General features: G+C 41.1%; 1 protein-coding gene across 1 annotated transcript; it reads right to left on the bottom strand.

Moving 5' to 3' along the window:
- Window positions 1-36: 36 nt before the first annotated feature.
- On the bottom strand, window positions 37-27,959 carry ctnnbip1 (catenin, beta interacting protein 1). The gene is made up of 4 exons (XM_033630203.2): window positions 27,823-27,959; window positions 18,109-18,223; window positions 14,197-14,287; window positions 37-2,954 (listed from the first exon to the last, which is right to left on the bottom strand). Exons 2-4 carry the CDS (start codon window positions 18,202-18,204, stop codon window positions 2,896-2,898), a joined length of 246 nt encoding a protein of 81 aa, XP_033486094.1. The 5' UTR covers window positions 18,205-18,223; window positions 27,823-27,959; the 3' UTR covers window positions 37-2,895.
- Between the last annotated feature and the right edge of the window lie 31 nt (window positions 27,960-27,990).

Below are 27,990 nucleotides of genomic sequence, written 5' to 3'. Positions count from 1 at the left end.
TTTCTTTAATTATGGAAAAAAAAAAGGAAAAGAAACTTCTCACTGTTTAAAATATCTTTAATGGTTCAGTTGGTATAGGATTTGGAAGCATTAAGTCAAGACATGGTCAGCAGCCATACAAAACAAAACCAACTAATCAATGTCAACTGAGCGGAAAACAAAATACAAAAGCAACACAAAAAAAAACCTAAAAAAAAAAAAAAAAGACAATTAGGCAACGACAGGTCATCACAGTAAAAAGATACATCGATCCTAGTCAAACTCAACAGCATGCTGAAAATCAAAACCAATAGCAAGTTCAACGATGGTCTCACACACACACACACACACACACACACACACACACGCTTAAACACACAGACTCAAGCACACAGACATTCACCCACAACTTGATCGAAGGCTGTAGAACAACCTTGATAGGTAAAATGTACAGTAAGACGCCTTTTAGAGAGAGAGAGAGAGAAAAACAATGCATAGACAAATAAAGAATGTTTTAAAACAAAAGTAAACATAAAAAGACAAACGTCTTTGTCATAGGCGGACAGCGTGATAGATCTGTTGGCTGATTACATCGCAATGATTGCTGAGGACATTCAAACAGAAGTTATTGCCAACAACAAATCATGGATAACACTTTACCCATATAAAACATGATTTTTTTTCTGAAACATTTTAAAAGAGCGAGTAGCTTCCACAAACGTCAAGAATGTACAAACAATGGTCAATGTGCCGAGGCGTCAAAGATCCTCGGCTCCACGTGAATGAACATTATAAACCACGAGGCAGACATGCTTGGCTTCAAAACATTACGTTACAATTATCTTTAAGTTATACAAGTTAACAAACTGTACGTAAAACACATTAAATATTGAGCATGTCACTAGAAAAACATGTCGGTTGTTAACAAATATCCATTTGAGCTATTCCAGTTGAGTCAATTAACACAGAGAAGGTATTTTTTGAAATCTGTGAAAGAATAAAAACATGGTTACAAAGTTTTATTTTATCCATTGAACCAAACATAGAATCTCTGTGCTAAATATCAAAATGTATTTTTTGCAAATATCCCATTGATAATAGTGCAAGAGATACAGTACAGTCAGAAATAGCACACAGCTCTGATGTTTGGCTTCACGTGTTTCGCTACAGGTAGTTAAAAATTAGAGTTTGTGTGATTTTTTTAGTGTGAACGAAGAGCAAACTGCTGATGGCATTAAACTATCTACTGGTTCTCCATCTTTAACGATGCGTTCGAGGAAGTCAATTCAGTAAACAATAAATTACAACTACAGCTCGTCTCTTATCAATTTTTCTTAAATCATTATGTTAATTTTATCTTACAGATAAAAACAACAACAAAATAAACAATTGGCACAGTCAATTCATTATTGTATTTTCCCCGACTATCTGTACAATAAAAAAAGGTTTTACATGACACAATAACCCAAAACCAGTGTGTGTTTGGGGGGAGAATGTGTACACCTGTGTTTCATGTGATTACGTCTGCTAGTGTCTTTAAGTCTTACGCGTTTCCCCGAGAGGAAAGCAGTGTTGCACTCTCAACAGCCTATGGTTCAAAATAAAGCAGCAGAAGAACGAGAGGGGCCTCATTTATAAAACTGTGCGCAGAGGAAAACCGCGTGTTCGGAAATACCTTCACCTTAACGCCTTGAGTTGATGAGGCTATTCACCTCGTCATCCTGTCCTGTTAACTCCCAGAATTCAACGTGAATGATTAACAACTGGCCTGGTGTGTTAATACACACATCAATCAGTGCGTCATTCTCGTATTTGTACGTGAACAAAAGGTCAGACTGCAAATCCAAACAGAGACATGAGTGTAACCGTTTTGTGGGTGTATTTCCGGTTTGACCGATAAGAGAAAATCAGCAGCAGTGAGTGCCGCGTGATCAGAAAGTCAAATGATTTTAAAATAAAAAACTCAAACTTGATAACAAAAAAACATATAGCTGTATATTGGTAAAGAAAAAAAGCTACCAGAGCTCACTAGGCTTGATTGAATCTGGGTCGAACAACTGACTTCCTGCTGCAAGAAGGTGGTAAACAGGCCAGAATTTGATATAATGTGTGATCAATTGTCTGAGAAGAGTTATTATTACATTAGATTTTATTCAACTACTTCATCTTCATGTCCAGTAGATGTGTTGACGCTCCCCAGAAACATCCCTGCATGGGAGATGGCGTACCCATCTTTCACGCCTCTTTTTATACACACGAAGCATCTATAAGTGAGGCCCCCGTGTGTGACAGAATACAAAAGCCTTTATAACACAACAGCTAAATCAAAAACAATTTCAGCCCCGTTAGGGTAAGCAGAAATAATTAAAAAAATCTCTCCCCTAACACAATCGATCTTCACACTCGCTGCTTGACCAAAACTATATTTCTCTTTGCTTCAATCAGCTGCTGACTGGTCACTTCCTCCGGTGACCACAGCAGATATAACACGTAACACTGCCTAACGCCTCAATACAGACAAAATAATACAAAACAAAACCAACCCACCCACAAAAAAAAGAAAAAAAAAAAAGAAACTACATTTGATATTAATCCACACAATCTGTGAGTGTTTTCACTGACTGCCTTGTTGCTGAGGCTTCAACCCACAGTGAAGCACATGAGTGCATCTCAGGTAATGGTGTGCCAGCTTGTATGAGGAGGAGTCGGGGATGGAAGAGGCTGGGGTGGGGGGGGGGGGGGCGAGGCAGCCACCTCCTGGTGTCCCTTCCCCTCCTCTTCGGACCCTCTCGGGCGCCCCCTCCTCTCCTGAGCTCATCAGTGTCGTGTTTGTGGAGTTTGGGTTGTTGTGGATCACGTGCGGGGCGGGATGGGGGCGGGGAGGGATGCAGTGGGGCGGATGAGGGGGGCCCAGGGTCACTGTCGCCGATCCTCCGTCTCTGACCGTGAGAACGCCATCACCACGTCCTCTGCACCTGAGAACCGACAGCAGAATGTCAGGGAGGTCCAGAACACAGAGACACAGAAGACAGAAAACCAGGAAACAGAAAACAATGCAACATCATTTCACACTCAATCCCGATACACCCCTTGGTCCTTCCACTTAGCCCGCATCCCCTGTTTTGGGGATAGAGGGGTAGGGAGAAGTGTAAGTGCTGCATGGCCCTCCAAATGGAGGTTTTTCAGAGGCACACTTCAAACTGAATGCTATGAGAAGGCATCAGCAAGATGGCTGCACAATCAACAAAAGGAATCCACAAATGAATCTGCTGCGTTAATAACCATACTGCTGATTTGTGCATGACGTCCTGCATTAGGACATATGTTGCACACCTATTTCAAAGGGGAAGATTTCGACCAATGTCCCTTGTAACTCTGAGGAGGAAGGTGGCATTCAAAAAAAATAAAAATAAATAAATAAATAAAAAATAAGAAATGGGATTGGGCCTGAGGAGGATCTAATTTCCTGTAACTGTTGTAGATGTTGTGAATGAAGGCTTTACAGGAGAATTAGTTCTGATCATATTGGTTTTAACAGACACCATCAGACCACCTCCACCCTGGCTTCTCTCCACTGACCCCTTGCTCAATCTAAAATTGATTTTAAAATTCTACTGATCACTTTTAAAGCACGTCAGGATCTGCTATAAGCTATAGCAGAAAGGTTGACCCCATATGAGCCACCTCACAGCCTCAGATGCTCAGGTTAGGCCCTCATGAGTTGAAGCTTAAATCTAAAGGTGACTGTGCTTTTGCCATCAGGGATTCTCGGCTTTGGAACGACATGCCTGAGGAGACTCAGTGACTTTGTTTAAATCACTTCTCAACCCCATTTTATAGACTTGCTTTTATGTGATGTCGTTTTCTATTGTTGTCATTTTATCGGCTTTTTTGTCTTTATGTTTGTATTAATTGTAATTAATGTCATCTTCATTTTGTTTGACTTATGGTTATTATATTGTTTACTGAGTTTCTTGCTTTTGCGTTTCCTGTCAACGCACTTTGTAAACCCTTTTTTAAGGTGATATATAAATAAAGTTATTATTATAAAGTGTTACTGTTGATTTATTATAGAGGCAAAATCTGATTTACAATATAAACCAAACATCCAGACATACCAAATGTGTGAGTTCTTACTGACTGAAGACTTTTAATTTTAATGTGTCAAAGAGGACAAATCACGACATGATTTATAAATCAAATGCAAAGGTGACTTTAATAAGAAAAATGATATTGACTTTTATGACTAACTGAAAATGCCTTATCTCTCTGCCTGGCATTGATACTAGGTGTGACCTGCGATGACTGTTTCAGTCTACGAGTACCAAGTAAACCAAACACTCACATTAACAGAAACACACCAAAGAATCTGCATTCAGATATATCCATAAGAGTCTGGCATCAGCTACTAAAATGTTCATTAGATATTTCTTTTCTGCTCACATTTATTCTCTGTGGCATGTGAGACAACTGCAACACAATCTCTATCATGTACGGTGTGAGAGCAGGGATTGCTTCACTTCTGGACCAGGTTATTTACAAACAGGCCAATCAGCTGTATCCAAAAATGTTTGGGTTATTTGTCGTGCTACGTGCGCACACGCACACACACACACACACACACACACACACACACACGGCTGTTCAGAGGAATCAAAGATCCATTTCCATTCATACTACACAGCTTTTACGTCTGAATGCTGTTTGAATCACTGGAGCCCACTAAGTCTTCAACATATTCTGAACTATTCACTCGTGATTGGATCACTCTGATTTTAAGTGTGACGCGAGCCAAGTTTACTACAGGTCATTGGATCCTGTCAGTATCCTGTAAATCCTATCAGTTGTGACTATAAAGCCGAGAGGGAATACGCCGGCGTGAAAATCCTTTTGGTGCAAGAAGGTAATTCCATCTATTGCCGTGTTCACCTGTTGTGGAACGCCACCGCCTGCCATCACAGCACCCTGACGGGAGATACTGTAACACACAGAGTGGCCCGCTGACAACAGCATCCTGCTCTGGCATGATAACACTTAGATCTGAGGCTTCAATGGCACTCAATCTCCTCTGCTGCTGTAGCTCAGACTGCGAGGCACAAGATTGTCTGTGAGTAAACAATACTAGATTCCAAGTGATGATATTAACCTCACTAGACTGTGGAAGAAGAATCAATGGGCCCAAAGAAAAGAGACTGAAACGATCTACGGCACACAAGGTCTGATTTCTTTCTCCTCCTTTTGTGCCCCTTTACCAAGTTAATGAGGACCGAGCGATAATTACAGCCTTGTACAGGCTGAGTCAACTAATGGACCCTGCCAGCCACACAATAAGACTTTGTCAGCTAGCTTTTGTTTAACAAGGAATCACTCATTAGTCTGTTGCCAACTGCGATTCATCAAGTCATTTGAGCCTGCCCACACCTGCTGAGGCAGTTTTTCTCTGATAAATGAATATACATTTTTTAATTCTATCTGAGTAAGATTTAATAAAATACACACTGCTCTTTCAGCGCCTCATATATCCAACTGTTCTTTCATGTAGGCCTCTTTTTTTGAGTTTTAATTTGAGCAAATCAGTCTGCAGACCCTCTGAAACGACAGAGAGAGAGAGAGAGAGAGAGAGAGAGAGAGAGAGAGAGAGAGAGAGAGAGAGAGAGAGATAAAAATGCTGCTGCCAGATGAAGTGGGAAAGTATTAAACTCTCTCTTGCACTGTCATGCTCGACAGCCTGGTGAAATGCATTTGCTTCTTGGTAATGGAAGTAAATTGATTGCGAGACCACAAAGTACACACAGCAACATCTCTAGTCTCCCCAAACCCTTAATTAAAAACAAAACACATCTCTAAAAGACGAGAGGGGCAAATGACAACTAATGTGTTGTAGCCTAAAGTAAGCATGAGAAATAAAAACATTTGACAAGCTCCGATCACATAAATATCATTAACACCAAGCTCCACACCTCTGCAGATGGTTTAGATGGTTTCATGCAGCACCTCGTGCATGTCTGCTGAACAAAAAATTAAAAAAAACTCTTCACCACAGCCCTCAAGTGCTTGTTAGATTTAATTATTGTGGAGATATGAAAGTAGGCCAGGGAGGGGCTGTGAGCTTCCACATGTATTTGGCACAAAGGGCGGACCCTTCTCATCAGACAGTACAGACCCTCCAAACAGAATTTGGTGTTTCATTTGGCTATCTCTACGGGGTAGAGAAATTAGCATGTTTCTGAGTTGCATTCAGGTCGTCAGGAGCTCGCTGAGATCAAGACTTCTGGGGGAGGGCGCCTTTTAATGTGAACTCCTCTTGAAAGCTCATCGGCCTACCAAATGAGGTTACGGCGAAGAAGATGCCGCACCATGAGATGATCTAGACACAAGAGTGTTACAAAAATATTGGCACAGACATGCTGTTCGACTCCAGTTAATGACATAGATCTCATCTGCTTGGAGACAGCATGGAGGATAATGATGCTTGAACAAGAGGCAATTATGTAACACCGCACACTCAGAAGCTCGACCTGAGAAACACGACTGCTGCTGAAGATGATGTTTCGGCACAGGAACTCGCAACAGCACCCATTTATCACAATAAATGGCAGTCTGAATCATATTGTGGTTGTGTGAGGGAGTTCACCGTGTGTGACGGGCGGTTCAGACGAAGGACATGTCAGACGCTGTGCAACTTGAGCCAAGTGACCAGCAGAAATGCTCTCAAAATACATCCACAGAGTCAAATGGAGGGCTGCTGGGCTATATCTGTTTTACTTTTCCTGAGAGTCATGTGTGGACCTCGCCCTGCCACAAACACACACACACACACACACACACACACACACACACACACACACACACGCACAAACAAGCTCTAGCCAACACAATGGAGACGTCAGGTCCCTTAAAGCTGTTGCCTAGCGACAGATAAAAATCAGACTGCAACAGTGGATGGCAGACAGCTTTTAGTTTGTCGGGATGCGGCTCTGTGTCCGGCCATTCTCCGGCCCCTCCCTCCGCTGTGCACTGATCCCCACCCAGTCTGGTGGGGGTGAACAGAGCGGCTCCGGACAGTGGATTACATAAATAACAGCAACAACGTGCATGTCATCCAATTTATCCTCCATAAATACTTTGAGAGGAAGAAAAGCCCCAAATAAATAGTCTTTCCAGGAAAAGAACAGAGGTTTAAGTAGAAATATTTTGATATTAAGTCAACAAATGTTTTTGTTTTCAAGTAGTAAATAGTCATAAAACCATGTCTCAAATTCAGATATGTACCATCACAAAACTGTGTTTCTAGTGCAAAAACGTTAACTCTATAGGCTAAGTGGCTAAAAAAATTGGGTAACTGAGAATAGATTAGTGAAAAAATAAGTTGCAGCCCTCGCTTCTTCCCACGAATAGCAGCCAGAGCGGGAACATCCACGTTTTCACAAGCCAACAAAGTCTTTCTGAGAGACTGTGAATCAATATGTGGTTGAGAAAAGGTAGCCTGAAATTAACTAAAAACACACTGAAACCTCTGTGGGTAGGAAAGCTGTGAACGTAACCCAAAGGGAGTTTGTTTGAAGTTAAAGGCACTGTGCTGGGTCCCTCGTGTCCCTCCTCTCTGAATAAGCAGCAGAACAGCCATATGATGACTCTGGTGATGAAACACTGAGTTATTAGTCAGAACGGCGGCATCATTCGAGGTCACGATCTGTGCGAGGTCAGCCGAGAGGATAAAGGCACGAGATCCCCCCACTGAAAGCAACAGCAGGGCCGGGTTAAGAAGCATGACACACAAGCGGGGAGTGTGTGTGTGTGTGTGTGTGTGTGTGTGTGTGTGTGTGTGGTCCAGCTCAACATGTTGACATCAACAAGCACAGTGGGTCTCCTTTTAGACATTTAAAAGAGTGATCTGCTATTTCAGTCACATAACTGCACACTGCGAGCAAATCATTCAGCTGTAAAGTGTCTTCAATTATCTCTTTCCTTTTAACTTAATTTTGACAGCACAAACTTTATTTTATTTTTCCATTACTTTTCTGTTTCAGAGGGACATGTAAGCTCAGACCTCCATTGACTTCTGGACTGAAATAATGTTAAAAAAAAAAAAAAAATCAAGAAAATCTGTGAATTATAATGAGCTTCAGCCAAATGTTTATCATAATATTACAATTTGGAGATGTGTCCAAAAAAAGTTGGTCATATCATCAATTTAATTCTGTGTGATGTAGCTTTTTAACAGAAAATGTGACCCTTACAAAAATCTAATTAAGTACAAAACACAAGCAAATGATTGATTTAAGATTCCAGTGAATGCCAGATTTGGGGAACAGTTTGTTCTCCACTTTACACTGTGATATTTCACAGATTTAACGAGCTTTGAAATTAGTTTGAAGCAGCAGCAAACAATTTTCTGAGTCATTTTTCTTTTCTAAATGGCTCTTTAAAAGATGGATTTAATGGAATCCACATTTTATAGGCCACATCCAGAAAGTAATTATCTTTGGAAGCAGATTTTTAGGGAGCAGGTCCAGAAGTTAAAATCAATATGATTTGACTTTGGTTTTTTGTTTCAAAGCAAGCAGAGGTTATCAGAAAGAAATGTCATTGGAAACAGTTGTTATAAAACTATCCTTTCACATGTTGTCTATACAGCCATACCTACTAACACATTTGGGATAGAGATGAGAGTGTATTTAAGAACAAAATCAAGCCTTTGTGTTTCAGTGAGTCAGGTAGACCTGGCACTTCATAAATCCGAGCCTCTGCCTCTGATTTATGCTGCAGTGACAAACAGGATAAAGTAAAAATCGATACCACTCTGCCCTGGCCTGAGTCGCCAAACAAAGGCGGGTCCTCGCTCTGTGTAACACGGCTTTCACTTGAAAAGGTTGGTTTAAGGATTGCGTTAGAGAAACAAGATCGCCTATTGTGCACACGGCTGCAGCAACGTTTGAAACAAGAAGCTATGTTTCTGTAAGAAGGGATGAGACCGACGGAGAGATATTGGAATATCACACTCTGGCTGTGTAATTAGCACTCCAGCTTGCCTCCAGGCCCCCTAATGACACCTGCTCCAATCTACTGATGCAGCACGTTGCAGCAGCAACACCAAAGCCCACGGGGAACCTAAGCTTTCCCGGGACAACTGAGGTTGCTATGGCAACCCCATCCTCGTCTATCCTCTTTTGTTGAGGCTGAGAGACGTCCTTCTGGGGAGGAGTAAACTTTCCTTGTCAAGCCAGACAAGATAACAAGTCCTGAGACTGCTGGCTTTATGTGTGGCTCTGACAAACTGTATTGTTTAAAGTGACATGATGTCAGTCACAAAAAGCGCTGAAGAGAGATAACGAGCCAGTTTAAGGGGGAAACAACGGTCCGATTGTAAAGACTAAACTTCAGTAATACAATTACTATTCTGTAACTGCTGTGCCGTGGGGAAACATAGTTATTATTCAGTATTACCCAAAAAGGACCAATTTACACACACGTTCACACTTCATTTCCAATCACAATAACGCCATTTAAACACAGCATACAAGCTCCTGCTCGCCCATCATCCTCCGCTCCTCTGTGGCGCTAAAATTCAGCTACATCAAGGTATTTCAGGGAGAAAGCTGAATGAGAAAAGAGCGTCAGTGCCTTTGGCAGAGAATTCCTCTTTGGCCTGATTAAAATTGCAAAACAAAATTCTATATTTGCATGTATGGTAATCAGCCAATTAAAAACTATCTGAAATGCAAATTCTGTGACCCATAGACTTAAAAGAAATATGAGCGGCAACCCCCGAGCTCGTTTTCTCTTGTTTCTTACAGGGAGGACCCAGAATAACATTTGACAGCTGAGCAGAGTCGGAGGGAGCGATACAGGGTTTGAGGAACACTTCCAATCAGTGCCATCACACGTGATGAAGGATGACAACATCTCTGGATAGATCAGACTGCAACACCTACAGATTTGTTTTCTTATCAGAATATGCTGAAGCTGACAGCAGCGATGATGTTGTTCATTTGCCACATAAGCTTTTTATGTGCTTTCACACCTACACCTCTATTTAACATTTCCTGAATACAGCCCGGCCTTTACTTAGACTGATCAATACCTGTGTGTCTCCACAACGCCATTGTGCCCCCATCGCCCTCTAAGCATGCTGCCACTCGATCGATGAGGCCATATCTGACACATGACACTGTCACCGAGACCCCTTGAGGACGCTGTTATCGGAACATCTTGCATCAGCATGTTAAAACAATCTTCTGTTTCACACCGCTGGAAATTGTGGCTGAAAAATCTTTTTGGTTGGAGCCATTTGAGCTCTAATGGTGGCTCCACTGCTACTAACAGCCTAAATGTTTCTCTAATTTGACAACACTCAAACAACTCCTGTTGTATATGGAGCGATAAAAGATTCAATAAACCATTTAAGGGACAATTCACCCCAAAAATCCACATTTTTCCTCTCATCTGTTGTGTTATTTGTCAGTCTAGATTGTTTTGGTGAGAGTTACTATGTGTTAAAGATATCGGCCGTAGAGATGCCCTCTCTTTAATGGAACTAGATGGCATTTGGCTTGTGTGCTCAAAGAAAAAACAACAACAAAACAAAAAAACATTCAACACCAATGTCTCTTTCTAGAAATCATGACCCAGTTACTCAAGATAATCCACAGACCTTGTTGTGAGCAGTTTCATGTAGAAACTATTTTCTTTCTATCAAACTACACCCACCAACCAAATCACTGTGCAGTGGGAAGTGTGCATACTGCTAGCTCACCTAGCACCACTGAGCTAGCTAATGTTACAGCTCAGCCGAGGAGGACGCCATTAATATTTGCATGAGTTCATGAGTAGATGCATGCTTCCTTCTACACTGTAATATGGTTGGCAGGTGTAGTACGGCAGAAAGAAAATAGTTCCTACATGAAACTGCTCACAACAAGGTCTGTGGATTATCTCGTTAACCACGTCATGATTTCTGGAAAGACACATTGCTGTGGAGTTTTTCAAATGTATTTTTTTTTGGTGCTTTACAGGGTTCCCACACATTTTCACTGACAAAATTTCAAAATTTTTCTGTGACTTTTCAAGGACCCATGATATTTCTTTTTCTAGCGAATGTTGTCTGGTGTTTTTTAAACATTTACTAACTATTCAGCTAGCTGGCATACATGAAGTGAGAGACGGAACATGGAAAGAAAATGAAGAAACATTAGAGCTACATTACCTTGCCAGCTATGGAAAATAAATTTGACTTTATGTTACGTCCATTGGAAGGTTATCCACCGAAGATTACCGCACCAAAGTCCTTACACACAACAACATTCCTTGACTTTTTCAAAACTTGGAATGGAAAACTTTTCCAGGTTTTTCGTGACCACAGGAACCTTGACTTTAAGCACCACAAGCTAGGTGAAATCTCGTTCTATTATATTAGAGAGAAGGCAGGCATCTCTACGGCCAATATCTCTAACACTTGGCAACTCACACCAAAACTATCTAGACTAGATTAATAGCACTACAGGTAAGAGAGAAAATATGTATTTTTGATTTTGGGGTGAACTGTCCCTTTGAAAGGAGGGGGGTGAAAAGTATTATATGAGGAGCTGAAAGGGGTGAGTCATCCACTCAAAATTATTACTCTTCAAAACATCAAGCTGAGCAGCAATGATACAAAACGGTGTGCTTTTTATCACCAAACCAATATTTTGCTATTTCCATCATAAGCCTGTGAAAGAGAGGAGGTTGGCTTTTGAAAGCAGCTTCATCAAATGGTATCAAAAAGCAATGTGGAGTTAATATCCACAGATCAAACTAGACAGACACTTTTCAAAAAAACAACATTTTAACTCAGAACAAAATGGTAGATGTTATTCTTTGAAATTGTCTTTCTCACAATTGAAAAAATAAAATGGACTGAAGCGAAGGTGACTGAAGGACTGAAGGTGGAACTGCTGCGAGTAGATACATCAATGATACAAGACCAGACAAACAACCTTTGCCTGGAAATCTGCTGGCTGGTCACAGAAAGTGTCTGTCTGGCTGCTGCGATGGTCAGCTGGGACACACAATACTACCGCTGCATATGGAAAAGGTCATTATAATGAAGTGAGAACAGACTGAACCACAGAGAGCATATCCTCATTTACCCCTGCACTCCAGTACAATAAACACACTGAAATCCAATAAACTGTGAATGTCTTTGGACAAAAATGTTTGAACATAAACACACACAATTACCTATATTCTGAAGAGCGATCAAATGAAGTCTTACTTTGTAATATTTCACACTTGTTATGTGTGTTTGAAGTCTGTGCTTCTGTAAAATTACATTTAAGTGGCACAATGACTGTGCAAGTTGCTAGGCAATAAAACGCTTCCTTTCATCCATTCCCCTTATTACCAAGCCTAAATGAGATCAAATAGTGGACTTCCCTCTTCACTCCACCTCAGAGGATCCCAAATGTGCTGATACCTACAAACTGCTGTCCTTCAGCGCTGAATATTTAAAAGTGATTAACTCTCAGCTATCTCCACGACGCCTAATCACAGTACTTTGGAGAAGATGTACACCACAAATTATTTATTGGCACACAGGGGGAGGTGGCAGGCTGCCAAATGACACTAAACGTGTCTGTTTTTGTGATGTATAATGCATACTCGGAGCACCTTTCACCAGTCAGATTCCTCCATAATTAATGAGGCTCTTCTTTGCAGTATTGACAGCACGGACATGGAGTCCTGTATCTACGAAAGGGCATGAAGTCAGAGACTGAAGACAGTTAGTCTGTGCTTGTTTAAACCAACCGAAAACATCCTTCATAAATTAATGACTGAACATCAGTTTTTGGTGTAGCACTTTTTAAGACATGATACCATCATTCCTATCTGATGCAATGCTTAATGTTCTGCTGCTTGATGAAGAAACACCCTGTAATAATGCAATCTACACTGCCCATGATGCAATAAGCCACATTAAAATTCGGATGATGCATCCCTTATTGCAGAAAGAGGCTGAATTTAACAAAAAAATGTGACGATGCAGTTTTAATGCCCTGCAGGTTGAAGCAAAGATAATAAGAAACACCAAAAAGACAAAGTCACTGCGCCTTTTACTTGCCTTCCTTAACACCCTGTATAATCATAAACCTAATCCTTCCCCGACACAGAGAATCACATATTTATCCATTCAAACAACGCTGATTGTTTCCTTGCAGAGAAAGGACACCGACAAGGAGACATAACTCTTCACTGTAGGTAGAGTGTCGCAGGCAATTTTCCTGACTTAACGCTCCCCGGAGGGACCAATATCATAAAGGACAAAGCGAGGCCTGGGACTCGGCAGGTTTACCACAGGAAGACAGCGGGGCTCCTATCTGACAGACATGTTTAGGCTGAGCCTGGAAAGCAGCTGATAAGTCTACTTACAGAAAATATAAAAATAAAAAAAACGTCTGAAACAATTTGCTGCTGCTTCCTCAGGTAACTGCAGTGCCTCGCTACACATACACTCACAGTTTTAAATCATCTAGCGCCCTCTTGTGGTTTTGAAACGTGTTAAAAACTGTGGAGGTGACATAGACAGCTCAACATTGCCCTCTGGTGCCCTGAAAAAGCATGACCATAATATGCAAAGTCAAATTACAGGGTAAACCTCTTTACAAGTCTCCTAACAACCATTACGAGCAGTGATTTGCTTTATCTTATAAACACATCAATATCTGATCTCTGAATAGGCCTTGTGGGAGAAGAGGCGGTGAAAGCAGCGATGCATTCACGCTGAGGGTGAGTCACTGGGTTCCAGTCAGCCACAGTGTTTGCTGACTGAGTAATCTCACAGTGCTGGTGGGCCACTGAGTCAGCCTCAGTGCTCAGTCAGGGAACCCGTTAGGCCTGCTGGGGTTAAGGACTCAAGAGGAGCGACGAGTGTGTGTGTGGAGGGATTTTCCCTTGTTTTCTGTCTGGGCAAAGAAGCCCTTCTGTGACATGTGAGGGTGGTGTTTTTAAGCTCATGTAAATGTGTTTCGTAAACGCCTTCTATCCTTCAAACACCTAAATATCAAAATTAGAACTATATAAAATTCAACTATAGTCGTGCACAGAAAAAGGTGATGAATCACACTTAACACTCAAACAAAAATTTGATTAAACGGACATTAAAAATTCAAACTATTCTAACACCGGCTGGATGACTGCACTTAAAATGCGTGTGTGGGTGTGCTCGAGTCACAGCCTTACCCTGGTCTATGTTGTGCTGTGGTAGCTGGCTCATCTGACTGTGGACCACACCTGCGTAATTTCGGAGAAAAGCCTCTTCACTGGGCGTAAGCTGTAGAGGAGTAAACAGAGTTTTACATTTCAAATTAATAAATGAGGACAAGGAGAACGCATGTTTTTCTCTGATTAGTTACAGGTCCAGTGTGTAGGATTAAGTGACATCTAGCAGTGAGGTCGTAGAACAGAAACTTCTCCCGTGTTCAAAACGTGTAGGAGAACTACAGCGGTCCAATTTGAAAATGCAAATGGCCCCACCTAGAGCCGGTGTTTGGATTGTTCGTTTTGGGCTACTATGGAAAATGGTGGACTCCATGCAAGAGGACCCACTCTGTATGTAGATTTAAACAGCCCAATCTAAGGTAACCAAAACACAATTCTTATTTTCAGGTGATATATGAACAAATAAAAATAGTTATGAATGTTATATCCCGTGTCTGTTAGAGGACTCTAAATCCTACACACACTGGACCTTTAAATCAAAGTTCAATCATAACAATTCACCCATAGGTAGGCATGTGACATTTTTGGATCTGCAAAACTTAAAGTTTTTCTATGATCTCCTGCTCTCCCTTTGTGTTCTCTCTTAGTATCACAGGAATATTTGACAATTCAGCCCATTAGAAAGTGAAAGAGTCGTTTTAAAGACCAGAGAAAATGTGATTTTACTGCAGTGCTAACGTTCACAAATTCAGTCTTTCAGTCACTGAAAGTGGAGCATCTTATAATGTTGTCTCTTGGTAACAAGTGTCTCAACTTGTTTGTTGCCTGGAAACAGACATCTCATTGTAGAAAAATCTAAATCACAGCAACAGACCTATGGAAATGTGTTAGGAATGGTTTTACATATGACCTACACAGACAAAAGTGACCGAGTGATTTCACCAGCTTTCAGCCATGTGATTACAGTATCAGATGTTTTTAATTAATTTCCTATAATTGATCAGATAACACTTGTGCACTCTGGAGCTCATGTGCACACAGACTGAGTATTTACAGCATCAAAGTTACACATACAATCAGATGATGGAGCAGGTCAGGCAATGATGTCCCATTACAAAGTTGTCACTGTAGCCTGCAACTGTAGATTTTGCTGTCTGAAATGACAACCATCATAAACTGATTTTATCAGCCACAGCTATTAAAAATTATTTCTGTGCATTGCCCAAATCCCAAAATGAAACTGTGCGAGCTGGAACAAGATTGTGGACTGAATACTGCTGCTGTTCAAAAGGACCATCGGAGTGATGAGTGGAAGATGTGATGTCTTTCTGACTTTTTGCTTTCTTCTTCTTCCACAGAGGTCTAAAAATAAAGATGTGGCATATACACACTCATTTTCCACCTTTAAATCTGCAAATCTCTTACAAAGAACGGTTTGAAGAACAAGTGTGCATAATGTGCTTGCTCCTGTAAGCTCATAATCGTTTAGAATTACGAGCTTTAGAATAGTCAGGTTTTTTTGTTCTCCAGAGGCTGCAAGTTAGCTCATCTCTGCTCAATCCCTCCACACTGTCAAAAGGTATTTAGAATTCACTGCCTGATTTCTTGTCACTACCTGAGCTGAAAGAAAACATCACTGGAGCTGCTATCTGCTTTGCCTGATGCAAACATACAAATTCAGGGACACACAGCCTGCCCTCTGTACCCACCGCTCCACCCGAATAGACATTACTCCACATTAAAGCATGAACATCTTGGATGGTGGTCTTTAATAAACAGTAAAAATAATTGGTATGCTCTAACAACCATACTTTGTGCATTTCTTTTCAGAGCATGCCTCTAAAGCTTCTGCTGCTTCTGGTTCAACATGGTAATGATGCTGTCTGGTCTTGATGGCCAAGTTGTCAAGGCTTCCCAGGGGCAGATGTCAGTATGAGATCGTGGGTGTTTTCACATCTGTGCTATTTGGTCTGTGTTAACTAGGGATGCACTGATTTATCAGCTGAACATCAGTATCAGTTGATATTCAGCTTGTTGACTACCATCAGCATATCTGCAAATAAGATGACATTCACTGATGACAGTGGATGATGTTTTTCTGTTGTGTCACATTAATTTTGCGCAGACTAAAAAGCAGGGCTCGAGACTAATGGCACCAAACTTAAATAAATGAGCAGGTATAAAAAAAAACGAATGTTTAATGACTGTTTGCTAAATGGGCTCTGTGATCTCAGAGTTGTGACAAGATGGCTTGTAGGTTAGCAGCCAGTGTCCAGTGCTCCAAGGGACAATAAACACAGATCTTCTCTGGAGCGCCTTTGGGACAAAAGGACGCAGTAAACTCACTATCATTGCATCAGGGGACACACCCAATTCTCTCCCTGATAATGCTACATTCATTGTGAACAACGAGTCCATGTTAATATCAGCAGGAGGAGAGCTTGTTATGTTAATGTTGGCTTTAAGTCGCCTGTGGCCACTACTAACAGCTCACAGAGGTTGCATTGAGTTACATTTTGATGTGTTTAAGCTCTATTCAGTAAAAATTAGTATTAGACAAAGACAAATTATAATATCATCATGATGTGTTCAAATGTAATCTTGTAAAATTCAGTTTTGGGCAAGAAACTTGAATAAATAGTTGTTTAAATGAGAAATGTGTTGATGTTTTCACAGCAATATAAAATAGATATCAGAGAGGGAATTATGATATATTATATATATGGTAAAAAGGCTTTTGAAGCAGTTAAAAAAAAATGTTTTTCTTGTGAAAGGTTATACTTAAGGTTGTTTCATAAATTTACATTTCTTTTTTTTTTTTTGCCTGGCACACAAATGGAAATAAATAACAACAAAAACAAAATAAACAATATAAAAACACTGGTATCAGCTATCTGACAAAATGTTATTTTAAAGGTTAAAAATGGTATCAGGCCAGAATTTCACAATTGGTGCATCCCTAGTTTTAACCAAACCTTGGAGTGTTTTGTCAGATAGTTTATTTTTTTTGGGCTGGTGTGAAAATTGTCAGTCGACTCTGGTGCAGAACAACCAACTGAACTGAGACTACCTGAAAGGGTGGGTCTCCGTCTGCTATCAAGCGGACTCAGGTGCAGTTTGTTTGTGGTGCGATAACAACAAAACAACCACAGGATTTTATGATAGCAGACATGAGATTTTAGAATGATTTCAAATACTAAATTACCAATAAATCCTTCTGCTGTTTGTGAAATATGTCAGGGATCATATAATTAATATTTATATGTATATAACCTGTTTATGCATTTGGTAACCTTGCTAACTTGTATGCATGTCAGTGTGGGTACTTTACCTGATCAAGAGGTTGTAAGCTGTTAAAACTGCTGTGCTTGTATCCAACTTTATGTGGGCTACTTTGTTGGTTTATTAAAGTCCATTAAAAAGTGTGTCAGCAATAACACAGTAATTAGGCCTGACGTACATGTGATCAACCTGCAGTGTAATAATACTAATAATAGGTTATTTCTATGTGAAACCAAAGAACATAAATATACACATTAGAAGCATTTAAGTGCTGCATTAATTTCTGTAAGATCCAGAATTTGATTTTCCTTTGTGAGTGCTGATGATGCATGGATGACAATTGCCAAAACTGTCCATTCATAGAGTTAGCGTTCAGTCTGTATAACTTCATGTTCACCCTCTTAATTTGTTTGCAAAAAGTCAGTGTGAGCAGGAACTAAAATAAAATGCAACAATGCAGCACTTCTTTCCCTTGGTCTGGACCAAATGAACGGAACTAAAGGTGTGATGGCACCCTAAAGATACCACAGTGTGCATGAGCTGGACAACAGGCAGCGCTAGAACTTTCACTTCTTAATCTGTAAAATGTGAGTACCCAAATCTAAAATGTCACATGACCATAGCTTGTGTTAGTCAGGACACTGCACTTACATTTGATCCCATTTTCTTTAGCATGAGCAGGACCCGCACTTTCTGTTGGATGTACATGTCTTCAGGAGACTTCCCCGGGGCCTCCTCGCGGTTCATCCCCCCTGCTCCTGTAGCTCTGGACACACAAACAAATCCACGTTACACAAGACCTGTGAAAAACCACAGCTACGCAAACACTCACAGTGTTATTAGAAGTTAAAAATACTGAAACACTGTGTTGTTTCAGCCACGCTATCTGACAGGCCATAAAGTGACAGTCAGTTTTTGATTGTGAACACTCACCACTGCAGGCTTGAAAAGCTATAATAGCTACATAATGATTTTACTCTTTAGTGTTTGCATTCTTCTGTTTAACTACAGCATTTCATGAGTTCAATACTGAATACAACTCATACAAAAGCTTTTTAAACAAAACACTGGTAGCTATTGTATCAGGCATGTAATGCTTGGCAGTATTTTGACGTTAAGGATGTTATATAGTCGGCCGCATTGAGCTAACACCCACTATTATATTCCCATTATAACAACATATAAGACTGACTGTGTTTCAATTCTCAGTGTTTTTCTAACCTACCACACCAGGCTGCAACTAGATGTCTCACTATTACGGTAAATAATACAGACTGCAGTCTGTGTGATAAGCACTTCACACACATAAAATCCAAACAGTGGCGATATTAGAAGTCAGAGGCCTTGTCTCAGCGCAGTCACAGTGCAGGTTTGGCACTTCACAGCGTGAATGGCTGTCATTAATATTGCATGGCAGTTTTCACACAGATCTCGCCCCTGCCTGCTCCTTCCATCTCCTATTCTCCGTCTAACTAATGACCTATTTTCTCTGTCAGTCTGCAGAGATGCAAAATATAGGCAAAGGGGGAGAAAAGGGGGAGGGAAAAGAAGGCGATAAAAGGAGCTGCCAAAGCTAATGCGGATGACAGAAAAGGGATAGGTTCCGCTGTGATAGCACACATACACATCAAGGTCGGCTGTTGTCGCATTAGATCTCCGTTATAACGCACCAACAAGATGAGGCATACAGCGCGGCTTGAAATGCAGCCTAAATTTGCTAATTGAAAAACCTTAAAGATGGAATTATTCACAGAAAAGAGAAAAAAATAAATCTTTTAAAGGATAAATCTGGTCTGAAAAATAAGATTTAATGGAGAGAATATCAGTATGCAAGTCAGGATTTGTTCTCCCCTAAGAATCTTTCATAAAAAGCCTACGGGAGCCGCAGTGACTATGATAGTTCTGGCAATTTATTTTGGCCTCTTATCTATACAAAGGGCCACTAATGCATGTTGACAGGCTGTTTGATGTGGGGTTATATTTAATTGAGGAGCTGGCTCGCCATCCCCACTTCCCAGAGCCCGGAGGGGGGAGAAGGATGAATGGGGCACCGTTGGCCATTGGCTGGCGCTTGGGTGCAACTGTGAGCGTGTGGATTCATCCAGATCAGAGCAGCTGGAGACCATGCTCCTGGCTATAGTCCTTATAATTATACCAACCTTTGGTGGCTGTTTACTGCACGCAAAATATCACTTGACTTTGTCTTCTGGTTTTCAGCTATACAGAGTGGTCACAGGACACTGAGCGAGGGGAAGATGAATGCATTAGTTATTCACTTCCACCTGGGCGTCAGGCGCAGTCTAATTGGAGAGCCACAGAAGTCTCAAAGCAAGACAGGCATGAAAAGATGGAGAGCTCAGTTGCTCGGTACATCGGCTTCAGGGAGGCTGTTGGTGGCGAGGGTGAAGGGGGTGTCTTCGTATCAGCAGCAGCGACACGTTTGATCAAGTCTCCAAGCTCCTCACGCCAGACAAATGGAAGAGCTAAGACTCCAGGCAGAGAGACCCACCAGTGAGATGACATACAGAATGAAGCGTGATATAAACTCAGCAGCACCAGCAGGTGTGCATCAGAAGCTCGCTGGGAATAAAACGGTCACTGCGTGTGGGTGAATAAAGAGTAGAGAGTGACTGGAGAGGACGGTGTTACTCCGACTGCCAAAAGGTGTCGTCTTGTCTTGAGATTTGTATAAAAGACGAGGGTGATACAACAAACATCCATTAATATTCAGGCATATTTTGAGACTTGACAACTTAACCATTTTCGTGTCTGCTGCTGCACAAAAGGCCGATATATTCCACATTCATCATCTGTATAAATAGGCCTGCTGCTTTCATGACTGAGGCATTTCTGATCCTCTGATGTGCACGTTTGAAGTTTGAAAACTGGCCATATTTAGTACCATCTCTGCCCAGGCTGCTGACTGTTTTGAGGACTGCAATTTGTATTTTTACCAGCCTGAAAAAAACATTTTGTCTTATCCCACTTTCACAGCGTATCTGCTATAAGAAGAACAAACACAGCATGTGAAATCCCATAGGGAGAATCTGTAGGAGGTAGAAACAACGCGGAATTGTAAATAAGGGTAATCGGTGATGTCTCTCTGTTATCATGACATGTTTGTAAGTCACTTCAGGCTGGAAGGGGCAGAAAGACAAATTTGTAATTGACTATTTTGGGCAGCAGAGTCGCTACATAGCTGGAATCATTACAGTTCTGGTACTCAGTGAACTGGACGACATCATGTTTACAACAGTGATTAACATTGTGCATATGATTATGTAATGGGTAGTTTCATCCGTGCAATCCTGCTGAACAAACTAGCTTTCCAACCATGTTTATAATTCCAACAATGCGCCAGATGGTACTCGGCTGCCTGGCATACAATGCCTGGCTGCCATGGACTTAACCTCTAAATAGTGGCTTCCTACGTATCGCTGCTGGATTACAACATTTTAAACACACCGGGTCAAGATAAAGTCCAGTTTAACATGATTTTTAAGCCAAATATCACAAACTGTATGTCCTCATAAGCAGCTGTGTTATCAGAGTCTGCCTGTATTTTAAAATATTTGACTATGAATGCTGCAACTTAATATTTTCCTTCTGGATTCATGATTTTTATGACTCACTTCCTTTTGATGAGGTACAAAAAATAGTGAAAAATGAAATTATATAAAGTCCCCAGGGCCTAAGGTGAGGTTTAATTTTCTTTCCTTGTCCAAAACTTTAATATTTTCATAAAACATTGAAAAAATGTCCCTTGCAGATACTGTTGTCACAAGACTGGAATTTCTAAAATTGACACAACACCTTGAAAAATAGTCAAGTCAATACCATTTTCAATACCACATGGCAAAACTGACATTGAGGGCATTCAAGTTTTTTTTATTAAAAGATAAATATAACAAGGATATAACATAACAATGACAACTTTTCTTTTTTTGGTTAGTAGCAGAGAACAGCAGACAGCTGCAGTAAACATTACTAATACGTGGGGGTGGGAATCACCAGCGGATCCATGATATGATATCATCACAATACTTAAGTCACCATACAATATTATTGCAATTTTAAATATTTTGCGATATGCTGAGTATTGCCATAAAAAAGATTGTGATATATTGTGAAGTATTACCCTTTTTTAAGTGTAAATTATGTCCCCAAAGGAGAACTTTGTCAACATCTGTTTTATCTAATTAGATTAAGTTTTCAGTCTCTTCATCACACTTCAGCCATTTTTTTGCAGCAAAATGTATGTAGTGGACTGAAAAAGCAAATGATTGTGTTATTCTAGTAGGCTTATTTGTATGTCATATTAATAATTTTTACAAGAAAAAAATCGATACTTATCGATATGCACCGTGTGACAATATGATATTGCCACACAAAAACATCACAATGTTGTGCTGTATCAATTTTTCCCCCACTGCCAACAATAACAGAGAGGGAGTACTGAAACCGTTTCAAATATATAGAATCAATAGGCCTATGTATTGATACATTATTGATATCTTTGACAACACAACTTGCATGTTGCCAAAGCACAAGGTGTCGTCTAAAAATTGCTTGTTATGTCTGATAAGTGGTCTAAGACCCACAAATATTGAATTTAAAATGATGAAAACAAGTAAATCCTCATATCCCAGAAGCTGAAACGGCAAATATTTGGGATTTTTTTGCACAACAAAATGACTTAAACGACTAGTACATTATTCATTTTCTATCTCCCCTAATCAATTAATCAACTAATCCTTTAGCACTACTCAAACTGCCATTTTTGGCAACATTACCTGGTAAATCTAGCCCTCCAAAACATCCAATTTTCTATAACACAAATAGCAGACTGACCAAGAAATTAAAATACTGACACTGTTTTTGTGCAAAATGCCTTAACATTTCTTCAAGCTGTATTCTGATTAAGCAAACTCTTCTATTTAAAGAGATCAATGTGTGAATTACATGTTTGCCGCTTCGTAACAACCGAGTCCATTCTAGACCACTGCTGGACAGTTTAGAGGTAACCCGCTCTTTGTATGATACCTGAACTATCTGACACATCCATTTTCAAAAAGGCTGCTTAAAAAAAAAGAAAAATAATTCTTATACAATGATTGATTTAATCAGGATGCAGTGACAAAAAGGAAGATTACAAGTGACACAACTCTCCTAAAAACCTATAAATAGTGTTCTGGGGAAAAAAACTGCCTACTTGGGTCACTCTAGCATTATTCTGATGTACACACTCTCCTGTGTTACATGTCTTAAGTCGTTTCAAGGACCACAATGAGGATCCTGTCAGACTCCTTTGTGTGTGCCTGATGTTAGGTTCTTGAGGTGGGCTGGCTCAACACTAATCCCTCGGGAGATGCTCAGCCAGCCTCAGACGCATGCGGCTAATATTCCAGACGTAATCAAAGGCTTTCTTTAATGCTGATCTAGGCCTAATCCCCCACCCCCTCCTCACCCCCGTCCCTGCCCGCGTTGGGCTCTTGTCAGTGTTGTGATGTTGGTTCGAGCTGAGACATCGAGCCCCTCTAGGCAGCCCAGCTAACCACAGCATCACTGATACTGAACTGTGAAATCTAAAAGAAACACAACAACATGAGGACCAGCTTTAAATCTCCACTCTGTACACATGGTACTGGTATGACACATAGGAAATATATAGCTGTGATGCTGAGGTGTATTTTTACTGTATTACTGTATTTTACTGCTTTATAGTAGTTCAGCCTTGTGCAACTGGCAACCATTTTTAGAAATTAGCAGCTAATTCTGGGCTTTTACTAAGGAGTTTTTTGTGGTAATTTTCTCTTTCTTTTTATTGATAGTACATCTTAAAGATAGACAGAAAAGATGGGAGTGACAGGAGGGATGACATGCAGCAAAGGGCTGTAGGTCAGAATCAAACCTGGGTTGCTCCAAAGGTGAACTCGGGCCGGGGACCACTTTTTAACATATAAAAAATAGGGACAGCAAACAAGAGTGCACTCCCCACAAAAATATTATTTTAGTATCTGTTGCATTGATTTTACTTAAATATTTATGTTCAATCAGAACTGAAACCAGATAATACTTCACGTGACAACACTGCACTTGCATTGGTGCATTTATTCGTGTGCACACAGGCATCTTTTTTTAGAGACAACAGCAAAGCAAATTCAGTTTTTTAACTGTGGAGTGACATGTTCAACTAATCTGTCAACATCAAAAACTCATGTGCAAATTGATTCAACTGACAAATAACTAGATAAACCTGAACAAATAGATAAGATCAAATAAATGATATAATCAGATAAAACGCAAACTACAAATAATTTTGTTCGGTTACTGCAACAAAAGGTTTTAAATCTTATTTTATGCCCCATTTTAATAAGCTGACACATATCAGCATGGTATTTTAATTACTCAAAATATAAGGTGACTAAAAATGGCAACCATATTTTCAGTTTTGGCAAACAAAAGCTGAAGCATTGGTTGCTCCTCTGGAAACCGCTTTTTAAAGTTAGTTAGATAGAAGATAAACACATGCAAAATCAGAGGACAGCATGAAGCTTCAGATATGTTAAACAAACATGGAGAAGTTGCTGTAATGTTATTTCTACCACTAAAACAAGTTTAAAATTTAATGAAGAGAAAGATTTCTCTTTGATAACTTCTGGGGTCGAAATGTGCCGTTTAAAAAGAGCCAAGCTCTCAAATCATATTGTGATGTAGAATATCTGCTGTGTTAACCTCAGTGTGTACAACAAGCACTGCAAACTTTCATGCAGCCACTGCACGTGACTGCAAATTACACATTCAGTAATGCCACTTAAAAAATTAAGAGAACCCTATTCATTGCATGGTCTCTGCATTCCAGATTTCTTATGTACACTTGTGTATCAGTGCCCATTAGTGTCTCTGAGAAACAAAAACATGGAGGAGACTTCTCAAGAGCGTTTCAACACTGTGACCGGGCCACACAGTGCAGTCAGCAAGGATCTGCTGCCAGAGATTACAGTATGCAATGTGATAGGGCCCTCACATTTGCTGAGGGTCATGAAGGCCAGAGGCTGCCAAAGTGCACCAGCCCTGTCACACATGGCCCGGTCCATTTGTAAAGCTTGTTATTGGCTGCAGAATTAGCTGTGTGCATAGTGCACAATGTCTGACTGTTTGAGAAATCTAATTCCTCCAGCAAGCAGAAAAACAAGAAACAGGAGTCTGAGCTGAACAAACTAAGTTTAGTTTTACACGAATGCCGCTAAAAGCCTGAACTCCACAAGACCCCGGGAGGTTAATAGCCTCTGTAGACAGCAAAAAGCGAGAAGGCAAAATAACTAAAATTCAATCATAAGCTGCTCTGACATCCCAAGCAAATGTGTGAGAAACTTAAGTAGGCTAGAAGCCTGGTGTGACTGCCAGCTGAGCTGCCAACAACCTGGCCTGGTTATGCAGAGCAGCTGTGCCTCTGCAGGTACACACACTCGCGCACACATGCTCTCTCCTAATGATGGCTAACAGTGTCACGAAACCTTTTAAAACAACTAGTGGTCAAATTGATATCAGGACAGACACACACTCAACGCTGCAGTTTAGCAAAATCCTCACTTTATCTTGGGACTTTTTAAGTAAAATTGTCATAATATATATATAAGTATAAAAAAGACTGGGCTGCAACTATTGATTATTCTGACTTCCAATTAATCTGTCACTTACTTACTTGAGTTAAACGGTCAATAATTTACTTTATAAAATGGCTGCGATTAGTGAAAAATGACCCAAAGGTTCCCAAAGTCTTCATGTCATGTGTTGTCATAGCCAATAGTCCAAAATTCAAAGATGCTACATTTATACTGATGTAAAGAAATCCTATATACTACATTTCTGACAAATTATTTCGAAGTGATGTCAGCACAATCGTCCAACAAAACAGCTTCTACCCATCTGAACCTGCAGGAAACATATTGAAAACCCTTTGACCAGCCGTGCATCCCGCAGACTGACTCCCTCTGCATTGGGGCAGCTTGGGGTCCCGAAACAGCGTGGGCCAGACGGGCAGACACTGCAGGCCAGAAAGGCTCTGGCTTGGACCTACTGGATGTCTGCATGCTGCCTTTGTGTGAAGCCATCTCCTCACATGTACAGTGCCCACAACAATGGCTACAGTATTTGGGGACAATGGTGATGAACTGGATTGTGAAAACATGATTGATAAGTAGGTCATGTCTTGTTGTCACCACGTGAGGCATGAACTCAAACAATCCTGCTCAACTGTACGGGTTTAGTTCATAGCTGGGTTTCTGGGTGTGCTTAACTGTCCTTCGACTACTTCTGTGCCACATTAAGGTGATACTCAGACCTACAGATAGTGAGTTACAGTAGGCAGGAGTTGACATTTGGCACGTTTATACCCTTTGTCACTGGGAAACTTTTCCTAGATCGTAAAAAAGTATTTTCCCATTATTTAGCTTCAAGCAGGCTACAAACAGTAACTTGTATATTTGTAATACTACTGCAGTTAAATTAAGAACTTGTATGAACATTTTTAGTAAAAACATTTAACAAGATTCAGGCAACCTCATCATGCAAATGGTTCCACGATACCATATCTGATGCACCCAGTTTTTCACAGACCGTGCTATGTAACATAATTAAATCTAGTCTATGATCTCAGAACATCTTAGCACACTCCTCAGGGTCCCTCAAAGGAATTGAAACAGAAGCTGCTGCCTTAAGCTGGTCCCTTGGGGGTGCGGCTGCAAGATTTCAAACGCGCCAACATCAAGGCAGGGAATGAAATTCTGAAAGTTATGGGACCTATGTGCTTGGAACAATACAATGCATTTCAAATGTGCAGGATACCACGCACAACAGACAAAGAACTGCGAACAGAAAAAAGATGGCTGTGCTTTCAAGTTTTAATCTTAAGAACGGTAAAAAAGACTTGGTGGTCATCCAGAAGTCTCTGTCATCTGGACTGGGTGCAGCCATGAATGGATCCAAGCAGCTCTGGTATCATCGTGTCAGGCCACAACAGGCCACAACGTGGGCTGAGTTAATGCTGACGGGCTGACAAGTGTGTGTGCCAAACACAGAGCAGGAGGTTGTGAGATGACCCAGCCCTCCCTCCCAAACTCCGCTTGCAGGCAGCTGATGAGGATCCCTCGGGGCTCGAGCAGCCGCTGAACAGCACCTGCCCTGACTGAGAGGAGGCGAGGGAAGCGAGGCCAGGGGTCCTAATCTCTCTCCACAATCCATCCAGTTGGGGGAATGTGCAAACTAAGGCGGGCTTGACATACTGTGGTCTATGACCAACGCTGCTAGTTGCCAGGAGGATTCAGAGCGCTAGCCTGTGGCCAAGCCCTGATACCCACTGGCTGCAGCACTCATCAATGCCCCGCTGCCGGCAGGGTGCCAGCTTCACCACTCAAAGGGTTGTCACCAATCTGACATGTGGGGGAAAGCAGACACTGTAAAAGGCAGCGTGGCACAATGCATCCATGGGTGGCATGGTCCAAAAATAGAAGAGTAATGAAGGAGTTATGTGAAAAGAAAACTTGAGCATGAAAACCACACTGAAAGAAAGTGACCACACTGTACAGCAGCTTAGCAGCATTTTAAATGTTCTCAGAGAGTGAGCATTGACTTGACTGACTGGGAGGTGATGGTTCAAATGGGTATAGCATATGTACATGCAGCTAAACCTCTATCATGATGTCCTTATTGAAGATACGTTAGGAGTGAAGTTAACATTACAGCCGTTGGTACAAGTAACTGTAACGTTAACGGGTGTCTGCATAACGTAGACTCACGTTAGCCGAGATTTGTGAGTTTTTGGTAGTTTCCTTCAAAGTCAAACTCTGACTGAAAAATAACAGCAAACAAAAACGCCTGAACGCACCAACCTGAAACAATAAAGACTGGTTTCCTGAGAGGTGGACACACATGACTGTGAGCGGATCTTGTTATCATGTTGCGGGACGCAGACTGTTCAAACTGTAGCAGCGCTCTTAGCTAGCAAGCAGCCAGCCTCCACCGCATTTTCGACATGAATCTTTACCAATATCCGTCGTGGAAAAAAAACATATGAACGGTACTCTCACTGACTCTACAAGTCGCGCTCATTTTAACTTGACAATCATTTAATTTAGTCCCCACGGAACCCGCGCTACCTCTGGCAAAGCAGCCAATGCTAACCAGCCAAGCTAGCTCGCTAGCATGCCCGAGACAAAAGCCTGAATGAAGTTCCTATGGGTGCAAACACCATCCAGGTACCGCTGCTCTGCCAGAAGTGTGAACGCCGGGAATCACGCGCATGTATCGTTTCAGAAACCCCTGACAATGTGCGCCTCGTCAACGAAACGAGACATATGAGCTTACCCCTCCTGGTCCAGCTTTTCTTTCTTCTGTGCTCAGTTTGAATGGTGTGTTGTTGTAGGAGGGCGTCCTGTTCCGGGGTCACATCCCTCCAGTCGGCAGAGCTTCGGCGAACTGACTCAACGCAGCGAGAGTCCTGCTGGATGTGCAGTACCGCTGCTGGCCACAGGG

This window comes from Epinephelus lanceolatus, chromosome 8 (genome assembly GCF_041903045.1).
Source record: "Epinephelus lanceolatus isolate andai-2023 chromosome 8, ASM4190304v1, whole genome shotgun sequence".
Lineage (NCBI taxonomy): Eukaryota > Metazoa > Chordata > Actinopteri > Perciformes > Serranidae > Epinephelus > Epinephelus lanceolatus.
This window is presented reverse-complemented; position numbering and strand designations above follow the sequence as displayed.

Bases quoted from the DNA above. Each gene is read 5' to 3' on its own strand.
- ctnnbip1 (XM_033630203.2), bottom strand. From the start codon at position 18,204: ATGAACCGCGAGGAGGCCCCGGGGAAGTCTCCTGAAGACATGTACATC. The intron at 14,288-18,108 runs GTAAGTGCAGTG...ACTCCTCTACAG, and splicing joins TAAAGAAAATGGGATCAAAT to CTTACGCCCAGTGAAGAGGC. The intron at 2,955-14,196 runs GTAAGGCTGTGA...GTCGGTTCTCAG, and splicing joins ACAGCACAACATAGACCAGG to GTGCAGAGGACGTGGTGATG.